Source organism: Squalius cephalus (assembly GCF_949319135.1).
Source record: "Squalius cephalus genome assembly, chromosome: 11".
In the NCBI taxonomy this organism is placed as follows: domain Eukaryota; kingdom Metazoa; phylum Chordata; class Actinopteri; order Cypriniformes; family Leuciscidae; genus Squalius; species Squalius cephalus.
This window is the reverse complement of record NC_137132.1, coordinates 10,207,337-10,219,909: the sequence shown is the minus strand read 5'-3', so window position 1 is coordinate 10,219,909 and position 12,573 is coordinate 10,207,337. Positions and strand designations below refer to the sequence as shown.

The 12,573-nt window shown below is 39.6% G+C and overlaps 1 protein-coding gene across 7 annotated transcripts in view; it reads left to right on the top strand.

The window, feature by feature from the left end:
- Positions 1 to 12,573, top strand: part of cadm2b (cell adhesion molecule 2b) — a 231,194-nt gene that overhangs the window by 180,937 nt on the left and 37,684 nt on the right. For all 7 annotated transcript variants that reach the window (XM_079885386.1, XM_079885389.1, XM_079885384.1 and 4 more), the window contains one exon: positions 11,281 to 11,433. In XM_079885386.1, the coding sequence (XP_079741512.1) occupies positions 11,281 to 11,433 (153 nt within the window). The remainder of the gene's footprint in view (positions 1 to 11,280; positions 11,434 to 12,573) is intronic.

Genomic DNA, 12,573 nt, shown 5'->3' with positions numbered 1-12,573 from the left:
ATGGCCGACACACGACCAAAGAGACGACGTTCTGATGAACAAATAACAAAGAATAGGGAAAAGGAGAAGGAACGCGCAAAGTCCCGAATTTACATCGGAAAAGCGTTCAAAAGGTGGCGAGAACTCCGCCGGCAGAAGGGCTTCCAATCCGAAATTCAGGTGGCTCTGTTTTTGCTGGATAGGTGGGTAAATCCAGTTTGGTTTTTCTAAATGGTTCATGACTGTTTCAGGAAGCACGGAAGGGAGGGGCAGGGGACGGGATGAGGAGGAGGGAGGGTCGAGCTACCCTCCGTTTTGTTTGACAATACTTTGAACGTCAACAAGAAGTGACTTCACCCAACATCGCTTAGAGCACCTTTAACTCCACTCTGCTGCACAGATCCGCCTCGGGGCCTTCCAGCTCCGGCTAGGCACATGGATCCCCTTTCTCTGCCTCGGGCCGCCGAGCCTGTCACTCCACCTCGGCCCGTCGACCAGTTGTCTCCACCGTGGTACCTCACTCCATGAGCTCCACCTGGGACCGTCGCCCCTCCGGCTCTACCTTCTGGTCAGTCATCACTTCTGGTCCATCACCTGCACCTCATTACTTCACTCTTTCGGCTCCCTCCGGCTCCACCTTGGGCCTCAGTTACTCAGTCTTCCGGCACCCTGGCTTCACCTTGGCCGCTTGTCGCTGCAGCTCCGCCCTGTGCTCCTGGACCTCTAGTGTCGCAGCTCCTCCCACCATCGGTTCTGCTTTGGGCCTTCGTCCTGGCTGGGTCCCCACCTGGCTCCTCCTGCTCTTGTCTCCACCTTGGCTCCTCCCTCCGCTGTCTCCACCATGGTGTTTCCTTCAGCCAGTCCCGCCTTGGTCACATCCCTCTTCAGCTGCACATCCTCCTCCAGAGCCCCCACCTTCCCTACTGTGTTGGACTTTGTTTGTAGTTTATGGCATGAGGACACGCCTTCCAGGAGTGGGATGTTATGTCAGGAGTTTGTTAGTTTCTTTTGTGTTCTAGTTTTGGTTTTGTTCCTGTTTTCCTGTTCACAGTCATTGTTAGTTTCCTAGTGTACTGATTGTGCACTAGTTTGTTTCCATAGTTACTAGCCCCAGCATCAAATTAATGGGAAATTGATGTCAGTCATCGAAAATTATCTTTAAACGCTGCACCGCTGTCCTCATACGCCTGCATGAGGAGAACACTTTAGTTTCACTATCTGTTCAATTTGACAACATTTTTTGACATCTAAGTGAAAGGCATAAGGGATGATCAAACAGAACGCGTTTTTGCCTCTTAAAAACACGAGATGTGCATAATAGTATCCAACTGTAGAGCCATAACACTGATGAATGGAAAAGGCTGAGTCTCGAGTGTGATACGTTGAAAAAGCAGTGAGACATGCGCAATGGTCAATGATGATCATTTAGCACATATTTAAATAGAATAAACTAATACAAATCTTATTGTAAACAGCGCAGAGTAATCACATCATCTCCATAAGAGGCCTTTGTTTCTGTTTCTCCTTGTCGGTTCTCCTTAATGCATGGTGTCATTTTTGTTCTTGAGATTCTTCTAGTTTTTGTTCTAGAGTTGGTTAAGTTGAATAAAAAGTGTTATTGTTATCTTCTTTGTCTTCATTGTGTGCTGCTACCACACAAAATATGATAATTTTAATATAGCTGTATATTTTTTATGACAAGCAAAAGGCTAATTGCTGTTCAGTGCTATATCTTTATTAGGCCTTTGCTGTGTATTAAATGAATTTAATATGAGAAAAACGAAATGTCTTACCATGTTTGTTTTGTTGACGCTTGTGTAATTGATACTATTTGTTGTAATAACACCACAGCTCAACATAATGCAGTACACATTATTTGCTTTGAATATCTTGTATTTACATACTGTATGTCCTTTTTCATAAAGATTGTGTGTTATTTCGGGAAAATCATTATGCCGGGGGGAAACGTGTATGGTGAACAATTTAAAGTGCATCATTTAAACGCATTGCTCTCAGTGGGACTAAAACAGTCATTGTCAGCAGTGTGCCGGCAGTATGAGGGGGCACGTTTGGCATCAGATTCGGGACAGTAGTGTGCAGTGCACTATTGAACGAGGAAGGAGGGCAAAGACAAGAGAGTGAGTCGAGAGAAAAACAGCTGTGGTCGTAATTAGGTCTGTAAACTGAGTCTGAAAGATTGTCAATCTCTAGTGGCCTTGGGAAATGAATGGTCTGGTCTTGAGTGACCGAAGACTTTTCTGCAATCAGTATTAAAGGATTTAGATGTATGTGTCTCATTCAGTGTGGTGTAAGAGTGGGTGAGTTGATATTCCTTTTGGTCAGATCGTTCCAATTTGATTTAATCCATTGTCTAATCCTGCCATTCTGTTGCAGCTTTGTTGCATTTAGTTGCACCGTAAAGCAATAGAGAAGGTTTTATTCCAACCTGCCCATTATCCAAATAATAAAAGGCTTCTTGAATGAAAAACAACTTGGCTGCTCTGATGATTTGTGGGCAGGATACAGTACTGAATATCACTGAACCATCATTTGAAAAATGGCTTTAATCCTCAATCATGCACAATGACGGCAAGATGTGGCTTTAGACCAATCGGGGTGTGTGAGATATATATTTTTACTGATGTGCTTAGGTACAGTCCATTATATTTGGATTCTAGACCGTTGGAATGAAGGAAATGGAAAATAAGATTTCTTATGGGTGCCTGCGCTGTATTTCAAAGAGATTCAAAAGAATAATAATGTTACACTGCACAACTAGAAGCACATCCTCTTTGAAAAAGATGGTCAATTGTGAAAGTGGGAATATGTAGAGTCTGTGTCTGTGCAAAAATTCCACATTTGAAAATGATAAGTCAACCATTACTATGGCTCATACTTAATGTTATGTATTGGAACTCTATTGGAAGGAACTCATCGTGCACAGTTTGTGCTTCAGTGATACATGAAATAATACGGATTTCGAGAACAGGTGTGAAAGAATTCATCCTTTTGGTTCTCGGCTGGTGAATGCTAAAATGTGCAAACTTGCATAGACTTACAATGAGCGGTATCTCTGGATCAGAATATCATTGGGTTTATTAACACGGCAAGCCATGAGTAATGCAAGAGAAAAGTAATGCCACTTACATTTGGAAATGTGATCTATTCTCCCGACAAAATCAAATGAATGGCAATAATTCCAGCCCCTGAATGTAAGCTTTTCTATCTGTCAAGTAAGCTTTCAGCAATTGTGAGGTCGCATGCATGCTCGAGTCTTGAAGATTTGACTTGATTGTTGGATTTCAAATCGGAGGCACAAAAATAACGTTGTAACAAGCTATTTAACTGTAATTTTATTACTAGAAACGTCTTAGTAATTCGTTTCACTACCTGTTACTGCGGACAGTAATATTATTACTGTAACGCATTTCTGCCCTACACAGCTCATACTTGCACAGGCACTCACGTTGTCTTCAGAATATGTAAATATCTACTAGATATTTACTGACTTTTCGCTTTGTGCGGTTATTATGCTTGCAGCAACAGTAATTATATTGTTGCTTCTTACAAACTATCAGCCCTTTCACCATGAGAGGATGGCCGGGTCGATCAAGTTAGTGGGCGGCCTAAAAGCTCACAGATTAGTTTGATATTATGGTTCTCAGAAGTGGTACAGTTGATCACTAACCAACTACACTACGGTAAGGGAAAGCCCCATTCTTTGCCGTTTGCCCTCATCACCAATCCTTTTTGTGAGCGGCTATATCTGAGAACAGCCTGCGAAACAGAGCGTCAGGGTCTGGATATGCAGGGAGGTGTGTATGTGTGTGTGATTCACATGCAGAACACACTGAGTGTCTGTGGGGGTGTATGATTCTGAGCTAAATCCTAAATCCACCCCGCCTAGATTACCAGATACCTCTCTTCTGCATGTATCCAAGTGAAGACACAGGAAGTCTGCATTATACAGACACCAACCACTCCTCTGAATTATATAGCAGTGGCTTATCCATAATAATGCCCACCGCGCCCTGTGTGCAGACTGTGAGATAGAGTGGCTAAGCTTGATGGATTGCTATCATTTTGCTTGCAGTATAAAATTATTTATTTATCATTTTATATTAAAATGTGTTTTAACTTTTTTCGGAGCATTTTTTGTCATTTTTCTCTCGTGGTGGTACTACAGGGTTAGGGAAAAGGTTGCAAGACATTTTGAGCTACATTTTTATTATTATTAATGCAACACAATTGAATAGACATATGATTTTAATGTTTAATTTATATAGAGCCTTTCCCAAGCTTCACATAAACATAAATTATTACATATATTATTTATTATACAATTTATATTATTTAGATGGGACATCAAAAGGCTGAAAAATATTTAGATTACATGAAATGAAAATTAGAAATATTTGTCTACATATAAATATATTTTTTAAAACTACTAAAAACGAAAAAGCACATAACATAATTACTAAAACTTAAACTAAAATTAATATGAAAACTAAAAATATTCAAATAAAAGTGGTGTAACTCAAAACATTAATAAATGCTGTAATAGTATGTGCATGATACTAAAATAACACTTGGCCAAGCCCTAAGCATGAATGGTAAAATCAATTCTGGTAAACAAAAGATGGTGGACAATAACCCATAAGCCACTACCCTTGTGCCCTTGAGTGTGGTGCTTAACCTCCCCTCCAGAGGAATTGTTGCTGTAATAAGTGGACTGGTTGGGATAAAAGCATCTGTGCAGCTGGTGTGGTTGGCCAAGAGTTTGGGGATCCATTTTAGCCCAAGGCCATTAGGAGAGAAGCGCAGCTATGATGAGTCGCAACCACTGAAAAATCGACAAGCACCATATGTCTCCCTCATCGTGCACTATTAATGTGATCACAGTGTATGATTCATCATGCTAGAGCCGGATTAAATTAGAACGTATATGTCTATTGCTCCACTGTAACATGATGTAAAGACCCTGCGTATGGGAAAACAGCACCTGCAGAAGGTATTCGTTTTGCACTTCATAATGAGAGATCAAACTACCCTTTTATTGTGAAATGTAACCTCACAGGTCCTGAATAATTTATAGTTGCTCTATTGTGTGGTGCGGCGTATGTGTTTTTACCAGATGTGTTTGGGAATATAGATGAATTGGAGCTGAAATCCGACTCTATGTATCTGAGACTGTCTATAATGAGCGTAATTTTCAGTATACATATTGATGGCGATTTTTTTTCTGAGATGCGGCAGTATTAACTGCTCTTTCAGAGGGTATCTCAAATGCTTCTGGCGCATGATTCCTGACATTCATTAGAGATGTTCAGCTCAAATTGCAAAAGGTCAAATTGCAGAGTGGGCTCTTAATTGGCCTGCGGCAATCAAAATGTTGTTATGTTCTAAATTACTGCATTAATGGACTCGTTAAATCGCTTATTAGATGAGAAGATTCAAAAGCGAGCAAAATGCAGAGGAACAACACGAGGCGCGGTGACATTGCACAGTCGTCTGGTTATGTTTAAGTCTACAAAGGTCTCCATGGTTGTCAGTAAATTGTCTTTTCCTTACACTTTTTGAAAGGGTTTATGTAATGCTGCTCTCTGATGGGTATTTTCAGGTTTTACTTGTATCAGCACATTCTGCATTGTCAATTCCAGCTGGTCCCTTGTGTACTATTGAGGCCATCATGATTTATATTAGCATTCACCTCTGTGGGACAATAAATGTGAGAAATCAGACTGGGATAATTTACCATATCTGTGTGGGGCAAAATCCTATTCAGGAACAGATGAAAAAGTCCAACACGCATTCAACTCGCAGAATAGTCAAGGACAACAAGGACACATCCAGGATATTAAATACATCTTGAGTGACTCAATATTCAGATATGTTTCAGGCAAATGTATAATTATTTAGACTAGAGCAACTCCAATGTCTTGGGTTCCATTCCCAGGGAATGCATGAACCGATTCAATGTATACCTTGAATACAATGTAAGATAAAAGTGTCTGTCAAATGCATAGATGTACATGTAAAATGAAATGACCTCAGCTACAGTCTGACCACTGAAACTGTTTCCTAGTGGTCACAGCACATATGCACCACAAATATAGAGTTATGGTGCTTGTGTGGGAAATGAGGGTTCAAATTTGACTTGCAACATTTCTCATTCTCATCCCGCTTTCTTTTCCACTTCACTTCTGGTGATCTCTCCGCTTTCAGCAGGATCAACGGGACTGAAACGGCACTGTTCCATTCTCAAGGAAGTCAAACTCAAAATGTTGCTTAAGTGCTGCATTCCGTGAAACACTTCTACACTTATAGACTCTACTGTAAATGTTTAAGCATTTTAAAAAGTTATTCTGTTTTTCACTTTGTCTAAACCACACTTTTGACTCCAAAACTTCCGGAGATAAGACAAGTGAAACAAGTCATCCCCATCTAACATTTCCACACTTAGTTAAATGTCATTTCTAAAGCTCATCACCTCACATAGAGCCAAATGGGCCTCTAATGGGCTCCTATCATTATAGCATTACCAGTCGATAAATGAAATGTTAAGTGCTGTGTGACATTTCAGCAAGTCTCTATTTGTAGCTTAGCATTAAGGGTGTTGTAGGCAGAGATAAGGGGTGGTTTCTACTATGACTGTATTAAGTTCATTTGGGTCTTACATCTCGGTTGTTGATGAATGTGAAGATGGACAAAGGTTGATTGAGTTTAACAGTATGCTTGGTTATTAACTAATGACCATTTAGGTTGATGTTCACAGAGTGAAAGATCAGTGGTAAAACACCTTATGTAACGACCTTCAAACATCATAATCATCAGGTCTAATTCAACTTCAATGACCTATAACGTTTGCGGGGATGCTTTAAACAGAGTTCCTCCTTAGGAGGGTAAACAACAGTTAATCCTATCTGATGAAACAAACTGCATGTTTGCATTTTCTGTTTGCCGTTGCATTTCTGGATTAGCTGTGGATATTGTACGCTCTGAGTCTCAATTTTACATGCTCTCAGTGTAATACAGCTCACATGAAAGCATTGTGTTCTTCGACTGACCCAAAAATGTCTTGTCTTGTGTTCTGATATAGCAAAAAGCTTGATGAACAAAGGCTAACTTTTTTTGATGCAGCATAAGAAACTAAACCTTAGAGATTTGTCAGAGAGAATTGGGTTCTGGTTTAGCTCTTTTATGCGCAGTATCTATTCCCCGGTGTTAGTTGAGAAAGTCTAATGTCAAATTTGACCTGATATGACTTGGTGTAAAAAAAGTCTCTAATAATCCCACAAGTGTTCAAATGTCATCGCGTCAGTTGTTGCCCAGTTTATGCCTTGCACCCGGTTCATAAGATCTGTTTTAACCTCCGACCATTGGCCACCTGCAGTAGAGCACTTTCTTGGCCCCGAGAGCTGCTGGGAAGTAGCTTCCTGTCTACGATGGAAGTACAGGCTCACGTCCCTACGATAATCACAGCCTGTCCAGATAGTGACCAATCACAGCTGGCCGTTGGAGCAGCCTAATTGCAGAGAGGAGGACTTCTGGCTTCTCCAAATGTGTCAATGCCAAGATCGGCGCTGCCAGCTGTGGGACAGTCACAGCCTCAGGGCCTGTCACTCATGTCGCCCGTTTCCGTCTCCTCGTCAGATGGAGTGGTCTGATTATGTCAGAGTAGAAGCTCGGCTCCAAAGCTGGATGTTAAATGTGGTTTCAGAGGCTTGTGCGGAAAAGTGCTGGGAGTCTCTCAAAGTGCACTGCCAAATGATTGTTCACAAGAAAGGTGCGAAGACATTTTGTTGGCAGTTCTGTTCCTTCCAAGACCAACAACACCAAATATATCTAAACACACTATATTATGCAACCGCACCCACATTCGCATGCACTTACGACCTTGAAAATAACATTCACAATCTGCTCCATTATCCACTGTTGTCCTCTTCAATTCGACTGTATTTCTTTTCGCCAAGTTTTTGTTTGTGCGCCATATTGAGCTTTAGATAAAAGCACAACTCAAAGATGCTAAATAGGGGTTCGCACCATCCGGCTGTTGTAAGATTGCTCCAGCCCAAGGGAATGCTGGGATGTCTGTCAGGTCATCCACAAGTCAGCCTTCCCTTCTTCCCCGAAAATGATAGAGAAGGACACAAGTTCAAATCGAAGGGTTTATACTTCTCTCTAAGTGGAATAAACCGTGTTGAATAAGTCAGAAGGATGTTGGAAACCCACCATTTCATCATGTCGACTTATTTAAGCTCTGGGAAAAAGAGCTTTGTCAGACGTTGGCATTTCACGGAGGTTGTGACAGATTGGAGCTAACTCTGGGCATCTGGCAGGCTTTCGATTATTTTTTTGGAAATGTGGATGCGGAGTTTTGCCAGTCCCTGTTGGCCTGAGTTGAATTGATAACAGTTGTCTGTAGGGTTATTCAAACCTTTGTATACTTGTTTCTGTCAATGGATTTAGGATAATGTTTTGAGCTTGACACCATTGTGTCAGAATAAAATGTAGCAGTGTAAGTGTAATGAACGAGCGCATCACGAGTAGTATCAAGCCCTCTTTGAGAGTAGTATTCACATCTTCATTTGACCCTGGTGCAGAGACAGATTTGACCACTGAAGGAAGTCTAACTTCAGACTCTGTGTGGGTGGATCTTTTTTCTTCCTCTCAATATTTTTGTTCTCTTCTCTGTCGTTCTTTTCAACGCCCACATCCCTATATGTTATCGTTGAATGACTTGAATGGAAACCGCCAAGCATTTTAGAGTCTAGGCACTGTACCATCAACCCTCGGCTGTGGTACAAACAGAGACTGTTCCTCGCCTTGGCAGCTTATCATCACCTTTGTTATGTTCGACGTATGAGTGTGTGTGTGTTTGTCTTTTCTGTAAACAACAAGAGAGCGCACTCTTTTCTTCCATTCCTCCCTCTGTGTCTGAGGAAGATAGAGGGATATGGGCTGGTGAAAATGTGTCATATGTTCATAAGCTTTGATGGTCCTTGTCTCGCCGGGTTTCGTTGGACTCTATCAGCAGGCCCATGTGTGGCGTGAGCCCAGACCTGATCACCTTTCCTCCCTTTATCCAATGCCGCTGAGTCTCCGTGCCAAACCATTCCCCCTTCCCCCCTAGGCATTTGCCATCTCCACAAATCCTCTGTTCATTCTCTATTCATAACTCAGCACACATTCAGAGGGAATATTTAAACAGTCTTGACACATCCTCTAAAAAGATGCGAAAAGATGCGTCTTGTAGCGTCAGATTATATTGTTTGGAGACACGATGCTTTTTTAACATGAATGTACATTTAAAAGGCTTCGAAAGACGACACAATTGTCTCTTTTAACATCTAAGTAAATCATTTTTTTTTTATTTGACATGTCAGTGTGTGCATGTAACAATGTTCCCAATAGGACATTGAACACGTCTGTGTGGAATTTCCCAGTGTTATAGAGTTTACAGAGACCAAAGCGCGAAAGTCAACGCACTTTTGTTGAAACAAACCATGTCTAGACTCCCTATTCAATTTATAGCATATGTCTGTTGTTAAAGTGTCCATGAAACTGAAGTTGCAACCCACTTCGGTATTGTGACATGTTTCCAAGTGAAACAAAAAAACAAAGGGTTAACCACATTGGCTTAACTGACTTAACTGCGATTGAAAATTACAAGGTCAGTATACATTTATAAATATATATATATATATATATATATATATATATATATATATATATATATATATATATATATATATATATATATATATATATGTATGTGCATGGAATTGTTCCCAATAAGACCAGAAAAATGCATTTATGAAGAGAGTCAATTTTGCTAAGATGCTAAATGAAAAGTCTCAGTTTCTCTTGTTTTATTTTCAAACAGCAAAATACAAGTGGATTGTGCATTTCAGACAGTGTGAGGTGATGAATAAGGTGACCTTTCTGTTCACCAGTCTCTCAGATGCCAAAAGCTCTTCTTGGAAATTGCAAACATAATGAATGAATGGCTGCTTGTGGCTGAGAGGTAGAAAGTGTTGAAACTCTAGTTAGAGACCGCAAACGGCTTCAGTGTGAAGGTGACAGTCAATCGCAGTGGATATTCAGAACAGTGGGACTTTCAAATACGTTTGGGTCACGATTATGTGTACAAAACTAATCTCGTGAATAATTCATAATGTCATGAATAAGTAAGTGAACACAAGTCTTAAGCTTTACCTCCAAGATATTTCAACTTGAAAACCTCTAATGTTTACAAAAAGACACTGTGGTTCACTAATAAAAAGTACCATGGCACTAGCATATTTTGGACATGTTCCGTGCACTAATATTTTGATATATTTAGTGCTTCTCAAACTGTGGTTGATAGAAGCCAGTGGGAAAATTTGGACAGGATTCTGGTGTTAATTTTAAATGGCAATGCCATTAGAGTATCAGATATGACTTCTAATTCAAAGGATGCTGAATTTTACTGTCTAGTGTCTGCGTCACTATATTGGGGAATTAGGACCAATGCAGATCACAGGGCTTTCCAGAAACAACTTTATTTTCACCAGGAGGTCTCCCATCCAGGCATTGACTAAACTACACCCTGCTTAGCTTCAGTTGGGAAACTATATTCTGATATTCTTTAATGTACTTTCAAATACAATGTGACACTATGGTACAGTACATAAAAAAAAATGGTGATAGTGTAACAGATGTGTAATGCATGCTGACAATGTTGATTAAGAACTTTAGTTCATGAACTTTAATATAAGCAGAAAGTTATTATTAACTTTGTAATATATTTTCTTCTTTATTTACTTTCAAAAATAAACCCACGCTGAGAAATGTTCACTGGAGTTAAAAGTGTTACAATTACCCCCGGTCTCCCGTGTATAATGTGTCATCCTCGTTTGAGCAAGAGAATGTCTTTCTTTGTCTTTTTGGTTTGTTTCTCCCCATGATATTTACATGTGTATTTTATCTAGAGGCATACAGTAGATTCATCTTGGCCATTTATATGAGTTTCTCATTGCCTCAAGATTGTTATTTCTATCATTACTTTTTCATTTGAGATATTATTTTTGTATGCCTACTTTATGTTTTGAAGGGACAAAAATAAAATTCCTTTCTTTTTGTGTCCTGAATCCTTCTCGACCAATTCCATTACACACGCCACCAATCGAAATACTAAGGTTGATACCAACACTTTACCATGGAACCACTAATATACTTTTTTTTATATATATATACATATATACTGTTTCTCCAATGTCATTTTTATCTTATTGATTAACTATTGTTTTTATATCTTAGCATTAAGGGACAACCGGATTGAACTGGTTCGAGCCTCGTGGAAGGAGCTGACCATCAGCATCAATGACGTTACTCTGTCAGATGAAGGACAGTATACATGCTCGCTCTTCACCATGCCTGTCAAGACTTCCAAGGCCTTCCTGACTGTGTTAGGTAAGACTTCTCATAGATCAGTCTCCCTCTCATCCTCATCAATCTGCGCTTTTAAGGTCAACACACTCATCACTGATCTTGGGTCAGCGTGTTCTCTTCCTTCACATGATCTTGTTTTCTTTTAGCCCATTGGTGACACAGAGAGTGATGTAAATGAGAGAATTTCACACTTGCTCATGGAGTCATTAGATGTGTCACTGCTTTGGTTTACAATCATCTTGTGCACTTCTTACTCTGTACACCTTAATATACCACTTTTAATTATACATATTTATTACGTCCACTAGGGGTAAGACGCAATAAATTAAAGAAAAAGGTAAGAAAGGCTTCCAGCAGGCTGTCACAATCAAAAGAACCGAATGGTGAATACAAAAGTTTATACAAAAATTATACATTTATTGTGAGTCACAAAAGTAAATAACAATAAATCGGTTAGGATTTGTTAGAAGGACCCACGGCCCAAACGAAAATTATATAACAATAAAGTATAGAATTCAATAACAAAAATGAATAGAGAGTGGTATTCTCATCAGAGAAACCCAAGGCCCAAAATAACAAACAAAACCCAATCTAGCGAAATTAAACAGCAACGTAAATAACCTAACACAAAGAAAAGAAAATGACCTACAATAAAGCTTACCTAACTACGCTCATCAAAAACATAGAATAAATAAGTTCCAAACAAAAGAGTAGGTCTCTCCTACATTATCACATTCTAAATAAAACACACAACCAAAAGAAACACGAAGATAATATTTTGATCTGGCGGCTGGCAGGAAGTCTGAGCCATTGCTACCGACCCGAAGCCGCGAGAGTTCCCTCTGCCAAGCGGAAGAGGAGCTTTTAAAAGGACCGCCAGCTGATCATCCAGTTACCGCTGGCAGGCGGCAGCACTGTTAGCAAATCAGCGATGATCTGAAACTCAAAGAAAACATCAAAAAGCATACACAGATATTATAAAGACACAAAGAAAAATAAACATAACGTAACAATATTGTTTAAAGTAACTTTACTGACAATGCTTGTTTTGTTTTGTTTTTGTTTTGTTTTGTTTTGTTTTGTTTTGTTTTGTTTTGTTTTTGTTTTTGTTTTTGTTTTGTTTTGTTTTGTTTTGTTTTGTTTTGTTTTGTTTTGTTTTGT